Genomic DNA, 17,371 nt, shown 5'->3' with positions numbered 1-17,371 from the left:
TGGTATCAGTGTATATGGACTATTTGAATGCCGTGGCAACTTCACCCCATTGGCTAGTACAGTTACGCAAGCAACCAATAAACTATCGGCGACAAACAGACACTAAAGCCGCATATATATAAGATATATACATATATATAGAGAGAGATTTATAAGAAAACAAGATGTTAAAAACTTAGCTAAGGCCGTAAAGAACATTTGAACTACCTATCTAATTCCTGATATCACATGTTAAACAATGTCAAATCATCTAAATCGAAGTTAAATCAAAATATGTACGCGAGAAAAAACCTATCCAATCTACATATAACAGAAAACTTGCACAACAAATCAAAAAACGTACGCGAAAAAAACCTATCCAATTAACAAAAAATAATAGATATATAAATTTGGAATTTAACAAAGAAAATGTTTGTTAAATTCAAATTTCATTCCTTGCAGCAATGGCACAAGAGAATTATTTAAATTTAATTTTACTTTTTTTTCTTATGAAACATATATATATATATATATTATATGAACAGTTGATACATACTGATGAAACAGAAAATTCTGAACATTGAATACGATATCGGTGGTAGCATTATGCTGTAGAAGACGAAACCGTGAATGAAATTTGACACTACTTCAGTAAATTACGTCCGTGTATCGACCTCTATGATGATCAGTAATGCAGCTTTTCAGATGCCGTGCCATAGTATAACGACGAAAGAATGTCCAGTCATCTTGAGTCCATAAATTATATTAAGACTTGTAGAAAAAGCGATTTGCGCTCATTCAGCGGTCCTGTGCCTTCTCTCTATGTACGACTGATATTACTGATGGTCTATGGAGCTAGTGTAAAGCTGATTACTATAAAGCTGCAGTACTAGAATACAGGACTGGTACAAGGCCTTTAAAGTGATGGAATTGATTTTATTAACCTTGGAATTGTCAGACATTGTCTAATGTGCCACTGTCCTCTACTATTACGATAATATTATGAACATTATAGCATTATTCAAGGGTCGTTTGGATTGGGGTCTATCTGAACTAACGGGCACATCTGATATAGTCGACCCATCTCCAAAACCAGTTTTTCTCCACAGGGGCAGCGAGCTGAAAAATCTGAACTGCAGTTATAGATGAGCTAGACGACACATGGAACTACCTCCGTTAGATCTAATAAACCCCAGTCTAATGATAAGGGCCGTTCCCACTGGCGGAGTCAATTCCACGAGTCGACTAGCTTCGCTATGCCTTCAGTTCACATTCTTTAACTTGTTGGTTGGTTGGTAACGGAGGACGGGGACGCCTGATGTCTAACAGAGGTGCCATATGGGAAAAAAACTGGTTTTGGAGATGGGTCGGCTACGTCAGTTGTGTCCGTTAGCTCAGATAAAGCCCAGTGGAAACGGCCCTTTACTGTCAAGTTTATTTATTCAATTATAAAGGACCGTTCAAACTGAGGTTTATCTGAGCTAACGGAGTCAGTTCCCTTAACGTAGCTTATAACAAGCAAATGAAAAAAAACCGGAAAAAGATGCACAATTTTCATCTTTACGATGCTTGATCAAGAACATCTGATGGAAGAATAACTGTCACAGAGGTTTAAACTGCAAGTTTAGGGTATGTCGAAGAAAATGGCAACAGAAGCTGCAGCGAGATGTGGATGAATCCAACATTTCATCGTTGCAGGTAGTAGAAGAAACTTGGTAAAACATACGGAAGAAAAACGTTTTTCGACGAGAAAAAAAAACTAAATACTCACATTTGGCAGAAAACGTTTTGTCGTTTGTAATGCTCACTATCTTGTAATCATGGGTATGATTAATTCTCGGGATGAGGAGATGCAGATGAGATAAAATGATTGTGATAATTAAAGATAAAAGGAAGCAATCAAGATTTTCGAGATAATGCCAGATATGGTGCGCGCATTTTATGCATAGGATTGCTTTATCGGCATGCCGTCTCTGCAAGACAACAATTGAGCAACGTATTACATGTTTCTCATATACGTTCTTTTTTCTTTCTCCTAGTTATTCCTCAACAACTATTATCCAAACACCTGCCTTCGAAACTGATGAGCACACAATGCTCTGCCATTCAAGTATGTAATGTAACATTATATTAATGTAACATTATAGCAATAACAAAATGCAAGGAAATATTTTTATATTTTTCACCTAAGCAACGAGGCCTTAAAATTATTTGTACTGTAATTATTCATTTTGGTGCGGCTCAATTGTTTTTGCTTAGCAAGCTAAATCTCACAAAAATAAGATAATACATAAATATCTCAAATGGAAATGTTCGATTATTTATTTATTATCGCTTCTAGTATTTGATACATGAGTATTTGAAAGAAAAAAAGGAAAGAGAAGAACATTTTTTTGATTCGAAAAGAATCAGCTCAAACTTCGTTTGGGTCAGTACTTCAGTACTTATGAAGATAAGAGAGAAACCTAGTTAATGGAATCAACATTTTCTCTCACTTATGAATCATGAACATTTTCCCTCATTTATGAATCATGAACATTTTTCCTCACTTTATATAATGAAATTTTTTTTTTAATTTGTGAAACATAAACATTTTTCCTCACTTATGAATCACTAACATACCGGGTGACCATAATTAAACAGACAGTGCTCACAGTGTTCTGTAGCGTGATCTATTTGCGAGAATGACGCCACATTTTGTAGGGAGATTAAACAAGACGGGGGACGAAGGATTCCGCGAAAAAAAATTAGTTCCAAAAGTCACCGCTAGGGGAATATTTGGCGCTGTGTAACAGAAAATAGAGTGTTAACAAATGCAAATTAATGCGGAATAAAATTTATCGTAGGTCTATTCTTCTAAGAGAAAATTACCCCGACAGGACCGGAAACCTGTTCTGTTACCGGAGAGAAATATCGCCACATGTTGAACAGCTTTGTCATTCCGGCTCTTCAACAAAGACAATGCCTGGGGGAAATCATTTTCATGAAAGATGGGTTTGCCTTGGTCCTCCATACGTTGCTGTATGGGTGCAACAGATGCTACGACAGAAATTCACAACAGAAAGAGTCATTAGCCGCTACTTTCCAACTGCATGGCCACCTCGGTCGCCTGATCTTACCCCATGCGACTTCTGGCTATGAGGTTAACTTAAGTCCAAGGTCTATCAAGGAGCGGTCCAGGACCTGGCTACGTTAAAGGATAACATATCACGGACTGTACGGGAGATTCCTGCAGACATGTTACTTTCTGCTCTTGTGCATACTGTGCACAGAATGCAATATGTGGTCCAACAACGGCAGCCACATTGAACCTCATTTGAATGCGAAGTAAAAGGTAATTTCCGTATTGATTTGCATTTGTTAACACTCTATTTTCTACACAGCGCCAAATATTCCCCTAGCGGTGACTTTTGGAACTAATTTTTTTTCGCGGAATCCTTCGTCCCCCGTCTTGTTTAATCTTCCTACAAAATGTGGCGTCATTCTCGCAAATAGATCGCGCTACAGAACACTGTGAGCAGTGTCACTTTAATTATGGCCACCCGTTATTTCCTCACCTATAAATCATGAATATTTTTCCTCACTTTATGAATCATGAACATTTTTCCTTTCTTTAAATCATGAACATTTCTTCTCACTTATGAATCATCAACAAAGACCGTCAGTAAAAGTTGTTGACAATCAATTAATACTAATTCAGAAGTCAAACAACAAAAATCAGCGTTATATTTTCAAATTTTCACAGGAATAGTTTCGATCGTTTTACCGAACCACCATCCTCAGCTGCAAAAACGCAAATGAACGAGATAGGATATGATAATTAGATAAGATAAGAAAGCCTGGACAGAAAATAAGATAGTGGCGCTATCTGTTGATGAAACCAGAACTAAAACATAATTTCTTCAAAGGCCGAAGGCAAAGATGGATTGGAATTAGGATCGTTAACTGGAACAGAAAGATTTTTTTGAATGTGAAATGCCTCTAGAAAATCCAGTTCTCCAATGGAAGATGTTTTTGAATAATTTTGGCAGCAGAATTGAAAATTGAATTGTGTGATTGATTGATTGTGATTGATTGATTGAAAGTGTGATTTTCGGACCAACAATGTTGAGCAACAGAAGACTTCTGTGTTTCCTTTTTTATAACATATGCCTCATGTTCCTTGACGCGAAATTTTAAGGCTCTCTTAGTTTGGCTAATGTAAATTAAACCACACTGGCAAGGAATCCTATAAATACCACAGAATTTCATATCCGGAATGAGGTCCTTGAATATGGAACTCGTAATTTTATTGATGGGAGAATAAACGAAAGTTAAATTTCTGCAAAATATGTGCAACTTTATAGCTAATTGATGGAAAGAAGGGAATGACAACAGAATTTTTATATTCTCCTAAAACAAGAGTGTGCCTTTTAGTGTGTTGAGATGAGAATTTTTTAACTGCTTGATTAATAATGTTGGGTGAAAAGCCCCTGTCAATAGCTATTGCTTTTAAATAATTTAGTTCTTCATCAAGGGATAGTTTGGAGGAGCAAACTTGAAGAGCACGGAAAACATAGGTATAAAATGAAGCTAACTTTTGTTTAATCGAATGACATGATTTAAAATGTGGTGGAAGGCAAACCGATGAAGGTTTACGGTAAACCATTTGGATGTGTTACGTGTGACCATAATGTCGAGAAACGGAAGAGAATTGCAAGTCTCAAGTTCAAAAGTGAACTGAATAGCAGGATCAATAGAATTCATTGTTGAAAGAACTTTATTTAAATCATCTTTATTACTTTCAAACAGAGTAAAAGTATCGTCTACGTAGCAGAACCATACAGGGAAGTTTAAAGTTTCAAACAATTTTTGATTCATAATAATGCATGCAGATATCAGCCAGGATGGGACTGAGGGAGCTTCCCATGGCTAATCCCTCAGTTTGCTTGTAATATTTATTTTGGATAACAAAATGCGTTTGTTTCAAACAGAGTTGAGTGAGAGAAATTAGCTCATCAATTTCAATGAAAGAGAAATGAAATCCGCGAAGTCTGGTTTCTAGACATCTTAATGCACCCTCCATTGGAAACATTGGTGAATAATGATTTTACATCAAAAGAAACAATGAGTAAATTTCTAGGAGAAATGTTTTTAACCTTTTTTACAAAGTCTATTGAATTTTTATGGTGTAAGTGTTATTGTCTAATAGAGTTGAAAATCTAGAAACTAAATATTTAGCTAACAGACACAAGAGAGTACCTAAATTTGATACAATAGGGCGGAAAGGAATACCACTTTTATGAATTTTGGGAAGAGCATATAATCTGGCACAATTCGCAACAGATGGGATAAGCGAATGTTTTAAGTTGCTTAAAATGATTTGTGAAGATTTGATCGCCGTTTTTATTTTTGACAGGTCCAAAGGTGAAGGATCTTTAGGAATCGGATTATATGGTCCTTCGTTTAAGAGTTTAGTGACAATATCTGGCCACCTAAAGGCACACTCTTGTTTTAGGAGATTATAAAAATTATGTTGTCATTCCCTTCTTTCCATCAATTAGCTATAAAGTTGCACATATTTTGCAGAAATTTAACTTTCGGGTTGTTTACTCTCCCATCAATAAAATTCCAACTTCTATACTCAAGGACCCCATTCCGGATATGAATTCCTGGGGTATTTATAGGATTCCTTGTCAGTGCGGTTTAATTTACATTGGCCAAACTAAGAGAGCCTTAAAATTTCGCGTCAAAGAACATGAGGCATATGTTAGAAAAAAGGAAACACAGAAGTCTTCTGTTGCTCAACATTGTTGGTCCGAAAATCACACTTTCAATTTTTCTGCTGCCTAAATTATTCAAAAAACATCTTCCATTGGAGAACTGGATTTTCTAGAGGCATTTTACATTCAAAAAAATTTTTCTGTTCCAGTTAACGATCCTAATTCCAATCCATCTTTGCCTTCGGCCTTTAAAGAAATTATGATTTAGTTCTGGTTTCATCAACAGATAGCGCCACTAGCTTATTTTCTGTCCAGGCTTTCTTATCTTATCTAATCATTATATCCTATCTCGTTCATTTACGCTTTTGCAGCTGAGGATGGTGGTTCGGTAAAACCATCGAAACTAGTCCTGTGAAAATTTGAAAATATAACGCTGATTTTTGTTGTTTGACTTCTGAATTAGTATTTGTTCGGCGTGTTATTGTATCTTAATTAATCAATTAATATTTCATAACAAATCATTTTTCTTCTCTAAATAAATAAAAATTTATATTTATCATTTTGAAATGTTATGTAATATAGATGTTTCTATTTTTAAATAATTTTATCTTTTCCAGCTACAAGAAACAATTTATGGCTCGATTTCAGTCGAGCTCCCAAGCGTATGAGGCGACACTTATGCTTAGACATAAACGGAACACAGGATGATATTGAACCAACAGCATATTTGTTAAAACAAGGGTTTGTATTATAATTTTATTTAGATTTAAAAATTCGATTTTGAAAGCATAAATGATTAGTAAATTTCTGATTTAAAGATTTAATTATAAAATTACTTGTAAGTAAGGAGTTTTATAATTTAGTTTCTTTTGCGCTGTGCGGACATTCGTTGACAAATGAAATACTGTTTTTTCCCTGCATAATTTTTCATAAAACAGTGAAACCTCGGTTCCTGAATTTAATTTTTTGTTGAAGGCCATTCGTCAACCGAAATGTTAGTGAGTCGAAACAATTTTCCCCGCACGAATTAATGTAAAATGGATTAATCTGCTCCTGACAATGTTAAATCAAGATTAATAAATTTGTAATTTTCTGGGTCTGATAACGCCGCAGCTGCTCAGAGCTCGCCATTTACAGCACTTCTCCAAAACTATTCATGGTTATGGAAATCCCTTTTCTTTAACTCATTTTCTCAATTATCTTTAGTTTCTTGCCTTCAAAACCCATTCAAACTTTCCAAAGCCGACCTTTGTATTTTAACTCTTGATGTGAAGTTGTGGTTACCTGCAGTCAATAATCTTGTACAAAAAACTTTGAACTGCTCTTTTGAAGTTTATTTAACTGAGACGTGAAGTCGCTTTAAGATTGAAATTAAGCCTTCACGAATAACATCCATATCCATCCATTTTGTTAAACAACATTTTCATTTCTCCTTTTAGATATGCATTTTAACAAAACAAAAAAAAAAAAAAAAAAAAAAAAAATCTAAAGCATATGTCACGAAAATTAAAATAAATACATATTCTTGAGACATCAGAATCAAATAGAGCTTTAACAATTGCGCTACGAAGTCGTATATTACCTTCCTCTTATAATTTACCTACACTAAAGCCTTCTCTGGAAAGATAACTGATTTTTGGGGGTTGAAAAGTTGGTACTACTACTATACACCAAAAAGAATTTACATTTATAATTTACATATTTTTTTTAAGAATGATAATTACGTTTCTAAATAAAAATAACTTGTATATATATTAGCTAAGAAGTGTTTTCCAGAAGAGATAGGTTGTTCTTCAAAGTGATAGAGAATCATAGAAGAGTAATATAGTAAGAAAATGCTCGCTGTTTAAGTATTAAAGATTCCAAATGAAAATGCTAGTTGATAAAAATTGGATGTATTAAATTATTCAGTTCAAGGCATGAGGTTTCGAATTAATATTCAAGCACCAAAATTGCCACTTGCGTAAATATCAGATGCGTATACAAATTAGAAGAATGCTAATTTCAATACTTGTTTCCTAAAAAAAAAAGTTTCACGATTTAGCTTAAACAACAAAAGAAATATCTTACGTGCATATTTTTGTCTTTTTAATAAAATTTAAATAGTTTTGCTTTTTGCAGATGGTATCATGGTTCGATTAGTCGCGCAGACGCGGAAAATCTACTGCGTTTGATGAAAAAAGGCAGCTTTCTGGTTCGTTGCAGTGAAAAACTGAAACGGCAATATCTACTCTCGCTCAAGTAAGTTTCAAAAATTCTTACAACCTTGTAATTTTTCATAGGTGTACATCATTACTATAGCAATTAAAAATGCTAATTGTTAGGTTAATTAACTCTGCGAAAACATCAGTCTGTACTAGAACTTGCATTGCGACAACTTCGCATTAGGACTAAATTATAAATTAACGTCTGCTACTTGACAATTTTGTTTTTGACCGCGTCTGGCATGAGGGGCTCATCTTCAAGCTTATCAGTTTGGGACTTCCTAGAGAACTTATTCTTCTGATGTTTCCTTCTTACAGAACCACACATTCTTCGTTGCTCAAGGAAATGAAAAATTTACTTCAAGACCCATTAGATCCAGCGTCCCAAAAGGGAGTATCCTCAGTCCAGCGTTTCATCTTTTCTACATCTCGGACTTTCCGCACAATAGTTTGGATAATTATTCTCTGTTAGCATGTTATGCCGATGATACAGCGATTGCAATTAAATATATCAATGCAAATCATGCTATCGACAAAATGCAAAATTATCTTTACGCTGTAGAAGATTGGTGCACCAATCGGCGTGTAAAAAATTAATGCTATGAAATCGCAACTTTTAATCCTCAGCAAAACCAAGAAGCAACATTGTTTTTAAAGAACTCTTCCTTTTCCAAAAACCTGTTCCTTTGGTCACAAAGGCTAAATATTTAGGCATCATTTTAAATCAGACTCACTTGGTCCAACCACATTAAAAGTGTCAAGAGCAAGGCAATTGGTATCATGTGCAGATTTCTCCGTCATTCGAAAATACTCTAATCTTAGCTTGCATACCAAGAGACATATCTATATTACCTTATTCGACCAATACTATGCTATGCTGCTCCTGCTTGAAATACGGTTACTCAAACTCAACTTCATCACCTGCAAGTTGTTCAGAATAAATTTTTGCGTATTATTACTGACTCCCACTATCTTATTCGTAATGAACTTTTGCATAGAGATTTAAAGCTTGAGACAATTCCAGATTATATCAGAAGATACAATGAAAAATTCTTTACCAAAGACGTGCAATGCGACTTCGTAAATTATTCTCAAGTTTTTAATTATGAAATTCTCTTTGAAGATCGAAGCATCCAGCCACTGGCAGCACACAACTTCATGAGCAGAGATGACAACTTTATCACTTAGCTCCTCATTTGTTAGCTGTTTATATTTCTAACTGATTTTGATTGATCAAATTTGATGATTTTGAAGATCTAACTGATTTCTATCTGATTTTGATTGTTGTTTTTCTGCTGTTTGAATGTAGTTATTAGGAATTTTTGGTAGCTGATGTTGTGTTGTATTATGCATATTGTGTTGTAACTTTGTAGTTCAGGTTGTTGTAGTATTGTTGTTTTCAATTTGTGTTGTATTTAGTTGTATTGATTGAGGTAGTATTGAAGATTTTGAGTTTGTTATTGAAGCCAGTATTGTATTTTATATTTCTCTTATTGTTGATATTGAACCTGCATTGTCTTAGATCGTTCTGGAGAACTCTGCTCGCTCGTCACGTTTTAAGAACTTGTCTGATAAAATTTTTTAGCTCCTTTTGGTACTTCTCTTCTCCCCCCTTGCTCCGTTTTTTTCTTCTGAGATTGCTCCACGTATGGATTTTATTATGTTATGTGCCCTAGGGCTTTATTTCAGGAACCGGCAACATTGCTTTTCACAATAGTTCGGTCTAATATCGAGTTTAAGACAATTTTGTTTTCCCGCAAAATGGCACTTTTAAAGAAGCAATGGATAGAAGGTTGTTTGTGCTCTTTCCGAAGAAAATTATTCATATTTAGTTATTAACAAATTGCTGTAAAAGCCACGGTTTTTCAATACCTAAAGCTACGATAGGTAATATTGCACACAAGAAAGGGAGAGGAAGTCAAAGTTTGGCTTCAGTGGAAAAATTGTTCGAAATACATATCCAAGGGGAAAAAAAAACTGAGTGTTTCGAATTTTGCAAAGCAAAGATCTTAAATGCTAAAAGAAAATCCGCCAAGTCAAAGGACATTTGCAAAATTATTAAACTGCTCAGTGTCAACAGTAAACAAAGTGATTAATGCTGATTTGAATCTTAAAATAGAGAAAAAACATAATGTGCATCATCTTCTTCCACGACATATTGTCGAACACTGTATGCGCCGCAGAATTATTTATGAGAAACATTTATCCCGGCAAAAAAGGAAATCCATTGTCAAAGTATATGAACCTTACATGCATTTAAATGACTGCAACAAAAAGAGATTCGTTTGTTTGTGAGATCTCATATTTTTAGCTATCACGCAAGGAAAAGATCTTACTAAGCCAGGCGACTTCTCGCATAAGCGTGAAGAAACAGCACACAGGGAAATGGTTTAAATTGCCCTTTTATTTGATTAAACTCTTTAACAAAAATGCACGTACTTTTTGCTGACAACAACACTGACTACTTACAGTGAGAAGGTTAATTAAGAATAAATTAACAATAACTTAAATGGCAAGGAATAATGCAAGACTACTAAACTAACAGGCTGACCTAGCAACTCACTCCGGCGACAAACTTTAAATAATGGCCGGAAGGCATATCAGCAACTCAAAGTAACAGCAGAAAAGGTAAAATAGCAACGTGTGCTATGCCAAACGAAATCACGCTTTGACTAACTTTCTCTTTTTGCCCTAACTTTCTCTTCTTCATTTTAACTTGATTTGCTAACTTTCTTTTCTTCATTTTAACTTGATATGCATCCTGGTGAGGAAATGCGAGGGGAAATTGAGGAGTTCAGAAAAGATAGCAAAGATTAGAAAAATTTATTATTCAAACTAAGAGAAACCTGCATGTTATCAAAAAGGAGGAAAAATTCTTAAACAAAAATAGTTCAAACAATCTAAAAAAGATTTTTCACAGGGATGTTGCTCACTTTCATATAACAGCAACTTAAAAATGAAGAGAGCAGAGAATAATGTTAAGATCAACTCAACATATTATGAGGAACATATTTTATACCCAATTTTTAAATATGAAATACCTTCTCTTTATCCACACTGCCATCAATCAGTAGAAATGCATCAATACAAAGCAAGGAGGCATAGGCAAAAATTCACTGTTAATTTTTGTAAAAACAAAAACAGATGTCAAAGCCATACCCTTCACTCATATCCCTACTACATCTCCTGATGTGTCACGGACGTATTTTTATGCTTTTTGACTTTTAAAAAGCGGATTTTCAAACGTCGACCTACAACCCTCCCTGGACTTTGGAAATCTGCTCATGAGGAATGGGATAAAACACCTCTTCCAGTACTACAAAAGTCTTCATTGTCTTGGAAATTACAGTGTATAAAGATACTGAAGAATAAGGGTTATCAAACAGAACATTTAAAACACAAAAAAATTAGGTCAAATATTTCTATAAATACAATGAAAATTGTCTAAAAAATGTGCAAACAGCCTCTGTTATTAAGACAAATGCAATAAGATACTTTCGAATTTATGCACAAGCACAAGATTCATCTAGCGTTTATTTCATTCCAACTAATGGCAGGATGCGGTACAACCAGATCAGAAGATTGCATTTAAAATAAAATACCATTTCATAATTTTTATTTAAATTTACTGAAAATTCAAATTATAAGAAACTCTCAAACCCAAAACCTGAAAATTGATGGGTGGTGTGCAATAAAGTGCAGTATTTGCAATATGGAATATGCAAACCTCATAGCTTCTGGTAAAAGGCTATTTATCCTACTTTTATTATGACAAAAATAATACATTATGGTAAATATAATTTCAATGTCAAACATGGTTCTAGGCATGTTTAGTATTTTTCATTAGGCCATATACAACTAACATAATTTTACTACCACCTCAAGAAAGGAGTAGCCATGCACTACACTCTATGGCAAGATTAGATGTTTCATTATTCAAGGTAACTCCATAGACTCTTATCTTGGCATATGCCTACAATTTCAAGCCCGAGATTGAAGCTATTTCGATTAACACTTCAATACCTAAAGTAAAATTTGAACAAGCATGGTTTGCTTCATATATGATTATACAGTCATTATATTTTTCAAAGTGAGAAACATGAAATGGGAAAATATGCAATGCTCTCTCTAAGATTTTAACTTTGGACCTCCCGACTGCTAGCTGGCCATGCGTCCAATTACATCATGAAGGCACAATGTAATAATAAAGATAACACCTTACATTTTCCTCTACTTAAGCACTGAATGGGGAGGTGGGGACTCATTAACCAAACCCTGCTTTTGATGAATTATTGCCTGCCACTTATTAGGTTTGTCAGAGAAAGAAAGGGCCTTTGCTGAAATTCAAAATCGGGACCTCCTGATAACTACACAGACATGCTTCCAATTACACACCACAAAGGCATGCTGCAAGGAAGGAGAAAATATCTTTCACATTAAATACATTATGAAACACAGAAGGAATTTGTTTATTACCATGCTTTGAGTCAAAGAACATTTTTTGTTACTGATTTATGTTTGTAATCATTATACTTTACACCAATATCTGGATGTCAATTCATAATATTTAGATGATCCTATACTTGTTCGTAATGAGTCATCTTCTATCTCGTTTTATTGCAAAGTAAGATTTGAAAAATTTCCTAATTTTCAGCTAGATGTTATGATTATTTAAAATTCAATCAACTATAACCACTTCACTAGAGACAGACTTAACATGTACATCCCAGAACCATTTATTCTGAAATAACAGGGATGGATGCAAACTTTCCTTTGAACTCTGTACAAAAAATTTCTCATTTTCTAATATTCTTACATTATTTCTGCACCTTCTTTAGGCTTTATCTTTCTAATGCATCTTATGATGTTAAAATTATTTAGAACTGTAATATTCAAAATATACAGTTTTATTCAATTATTGAATTATTCAATTAAGAGTAATTTAAAAAACTTTATAATTATTTTATATACTTATCTTTTATAGAAGTTCCAGAGGAGTTGTGCATGTTAAGATTATACAGTTGCCAAATGGAAAATATGTGATAAAACAGCAGACCCAGTCTTTTGATTCAATTCCACAATTAATTCAATATTTCAGTACGCACATACTTAATATTCATGAAATGAATGTGTATTTGTCTCATCCAGTAATAGAGAAATTATTGTAAACATTGTTGTCAATAAAGATGTATATTTCTTTTTATGATTAATTCTTAATATTGTTCCTGCTTTAAATTATCTCATGAATAATTTAATTTCAAAATTGTAAAACTCTGTGAATTTTTAAAAAGAAAATGGTATAATTAATGCAATAAAACCATCAGAAAATTATACAACACACTGAACTTTAATAATTGATGAAATCAGCTTCTATTTTTGGCACTGTTTTTTATTTAGATCATCAAAAAAATATTAATTATTTGATAATGCTGCAGTTAGTAAGTTAGTAATTCCAATAACTGCCAGTAGTTCTAGACAATAAATTCTTCCCGGAATTCATAAGTTGGCATGCTTTTAATCCAGAAATAGCTTTACACCTACCAGTTAAATAATTAATTTCCAGATTTCTTCCCATTACTCTTCCATACTAACACTACCTAATCTCAATACTCCTTTAAATTCGTCTCTAATCCCCCCCCAAAAAACTTAATTCAATCATATTTCCTTTTAATGCTATTATTGATAATACTTCAGGAGAAGCATACTTTGAAAACTGCTCTTTCTAGGTACTGAAATGAACGATTCAATGAGACTCACCAGGCTCTCAAACCATCTTCCTACAACTGCTACTGTTAAAAAAATAAAGTTTAAACAAAAATTAGTTTTGGTAATTGATAATTTCTTCTCAGTCTTACATCTGCTGATATTTTTATACAGTATTCTAAATTCCATTACTTAAAAAAAAAAAAACTGTTTTTTATGTTTTAGCACATTATTAACACCTTACATCTTTTTGATGCTAGGAAAAATATGAAAAATACCTTTTCAATGATGAATAGTGCTGATTCCTCTTTTCAGTTCCATCTTAAAATTAGATTATTCAATTCCTTTTCTTTGACTGTAACAGCACACAATAAATCCACCTTCAATGCTACAGAGCTTATCAAAATGCTTTTTTTAATTTGCTTTCCTCTTTGTATTAAATTTTACAACTTTGTTATGAAATAAATCATTTCCTTCTACTTTGTTTTTCTATGCTTGTTCTTCAAGTTTGCTCAACTTGCTTATTTGGGAACTATTGGCCTCATCAAAGATTTTTCTTATATTACTATTGTTTTCTACTTGTTATTGGCAAAAAAATGTTCACATTTTCCTCTTCGAGTTAAAATACATGACATTCTTCAGTTAAACGTAATCACAGTAATTCACAAAAAAATAAAATCTGAAAGGTTTCAGATTTTAAATCACATCCAAAAGGGCATTTTTTAAACATTTTTGTGTGTTACCTTTATTTATTAAATATGATGTTCTTTGCACTTAAACTATTAAATTCAGTTCAAGGACAATATCGCAAAATAATTTTAAAATGAGCATATCTTTAGAATTTCTGATACTAAGTCTCACATGCTGGGAATAAAAATGTTTTTCCTGTACAACGGTGCCATTGCTCGCTTTGAAATCGTAGAGTTTGTTAATGAAAAATTCGTTAAAATTTTACAAAATATGAAATTGGTAATAAAACAAATTCCAAATTTGGGCTCCTAGATGCCCATATTCGCTGGAAGATTACATTATTCAAAATTTGATGGCTCTAGGTATCGTTGTTTTATCACAATGTGAGAAACATACATACATTTATGCAGATTCTTCATTATTTAATTTTTTAAAATATAATGCAGGGTGATAATATTTGGCGGCAACAATCCGAAAAGTGAAACAACGCTTATAGTGAATAAACACAAAATGCAAAAACAAAATTAATAGTCCTTCTGGACAAATTGTGCCTTTGAACTAATAATCGTATTGTTATCATTTTCTTGTCTTTTCTAATAGCAATAAAATTACATAAACATTGTAATGTTGAAAGTATTTTTTCTACTATTAAAAAAATACTGTAATTCAATCCTTAATGACATCAGAAAAGAATTCCTGGAGAATATACAGCATTTCTTGAAGTAATATTTAATTAACATTGGTTAATGGGCCACTAGAATAGATACTATCTAACATTGCTATGGAATTTCCCACAATATAAATCATCCAACAAAAAAAAAGAAGAAAAATAATACAGTTTCCTTTATTAATGACAGTTAATTTTTCAGTTAGTCTTCTAATTTTTCTTTCTCTAAAATTATCCAAAAGATTTCAATTAGTAACTATGTTTAATTACTTTATTGTAGCATTTATTTTGTTTCTTTTTCAATAAATAATTTAATTCATACTGTTCCCTTACAGAGTTCAGATTAACAGTTTGTGTTGAAATATTTCTGCGCTTGACAAAAGTAGACTCGTACCATTTAAAAAGAATACATTTCACAATTTCTTTAATTAATACTATGACCTCTCACATCAAAACAATATATATGTAATGTACAAATAAATAGAAACCAAAAACTGGATTACTAATATATATTGCTAAATTAAATATACATCTTATTACCAGTGATTGTTAGCATATTAGTAGTAAATCCTTAACCCAAGAGACAAGGCAAAACATGCCAGAGTAAAAATTTACAATTAAGTAAAACAGCAACCTTTTGTTTGATATAGATTTTAATTAAAACTCTACCAATTTCAAAAGCAAACATATAAAGGTCCCTTTTTGTCAGAAGCAAAAAGAAATTCTGTGAAGAAGGGGGGGGGGAGTTATGACCATACCTGTCCCCAAAACAAAGGTCAGAGCAAAGAGAATTAAAGTGTAGCACCATCTGTCCAGGGAAACAGTACAGCAACATGACAAATTAAGATATTAGAATTCTACAAGAATTAAGAAAGCCTGGATTGGAATTAATGTTATTAATTAAACAAGATAACTTTTTTGAATGTAAAAAGCTTCAAGGAAAAGCAGTTCATCAACATTAGAAGCTTATGGATAATTTTTGCAGACCAAAGTCAAAACTGTGATTTGCTTTCCAAGTATGATTAGTTAAGGAAGATTAGTTTATTTCTCCTTTACAGTCCTAAGATTTGTGTTTCTTAATATAAAGTTTTAATGCTCTTTTTTTTTTTCTCTCTCGCTCATATTATTTGGCCATTAAATCTCAAACCACAGTAATACAAAATGATATAAATTTCCCAGGAATTAAAGTCAGAGATGGAACTTTTAAGAAATGGACAATAGATTTTATTGATAAGTTAGAAAATTACTTGAAAGTTGAACTTCTGAGACATCTGTGTAATTTGTAACCAATAAATGGATGAAATGGAATGACAAATCAATCTTACAGTCTTTCATCTTCTGAAATAACATATGACAAAGTATCTACTAATTTCATCAAAGTAATGAAAGTAGCTGTTTCACATGCAGAACAGAATTAATTCCATTTTATTTGATGATGACAAGAATGTAAGGATAGCTTTTTCTTTTTTGTGCATATAATTAACATATTCTATACTACATGCCTTTTCAGAATGTATTTAACTCTGAAAAGATTAATGAATAAATCTTTTCAGAATTTAATCTTTTCAGAATTCCTAATATTTTTTTACAACTGCTGCACTAATAAAAATTAAGTTATTAGAAAAATTATCTTGGAAATCTTCAAAATGTACTGAAATGTTTTAACACTGGATACATTTTCTTAATTTATTTAAAAACTAAATTGCTTTGCAATTTCAAACATTCCTGCTTTGAAATATTTTATTAATTAAAATGAGACAGTACAGAGTGATTAGCCCTCAGTAATTTTCTCTTTTGCTCAATGAAATGCATATTTACTGTTCGAAATTTCTTATCTTTACCCTCCTTTGTCAAGGTTCTCCCCTTTTAAAGGTTGCTATTATTTCTTTAATTTTATTCACTTGATCTTATAGCATACTGCTAAAAAAAAGGGACAGTTCTATATCACCTGTTCTACTGGGCCGATACACAAAATTCAAATTGCAGTTTCATGTCTCGAAAGGGCGACTTAGGATATATATTAGATTTATATATAGCACTGTCCTAAAATAGGTATTTTTACACAAAATCGGACTTTTCTGAAATGACATGCCAATTTTTTCCATATTTCAATTCTACGACTGCCTAAATATTAAAGTTTTTAAAATTTGGTGCAAAATTTATGGAGAAATTAAAAAATTTACATTGGCAATTTTTTTTTCAGTTTGTGCCAAGAATTCCCTTTTTATCTGAAGCAAAAAAATTCTGAAAAGAACCATGACCATATCTGTCCTGAAAACAAAGGTCAGAAAAGGTCACTTGGAAAATGTCTTAATTTATAGCAACCTATTTTCCTTTCCTTTCTTTCATTGTAAATGAGCAGGAAAAAAGGTCATCGTTCATTATTTCAAATCATTTTAACAAAGTGCGTAAACCACATTTGGCAT

At 32.6% G+C, this 17,371-nt stretch overlaps 1 protein-coding gene across 1 annotated transcript in view; it reads left to right on the top strand.

Moving 5' to 3' along the window:
* The window catches only part of LOC118184090 (uncharacterized), a 30,373-nt gene extending 17,278 nt beyond the window's left edge, over positions 1–13,095 (top strand). Inside the window, exons 5-7 of the mRNA XM_035353731.2 lie at positions 6,299–6,422; positions 7,803–7,922; positions 12,870–13,095. Of these exons, the coding sequence (XP_035209622.2) occupies positions 6,299–6,422; positions 7,803–7,922; positions 12,870–13,053 (428 nt within the window). The 3' untranslated portion in view covers positions 13,054–13,095. The remainder of the gene's footprint in view (positions 1–6,298; positions 6,423–7,802; positions 7,923–12,869) is intronic.
* Positions 13,096–17,371: the final 4,276 nt, after the last annotated feature.

Source organism: Stegodyphus dumicola, chromosome 6, assembly GCF_044657685.1.
Source record: "Stegodyphus dumicola isolate Sdum_Otavi_A_Nest chromosome 6, ASM4465768v1".
Taxonomy (NCBI): domain Eukaryota; kingdom Metazoa; phylum Arthropoda; class Arachnida; order Araneae; family Eresidae; genus Stegodyphus; species Stegodyphus dumicola.
Note: the sequence above shows the minus strand (reverse complement) of the source record. Positions and strands in the feature narration are given on the sequence as shown.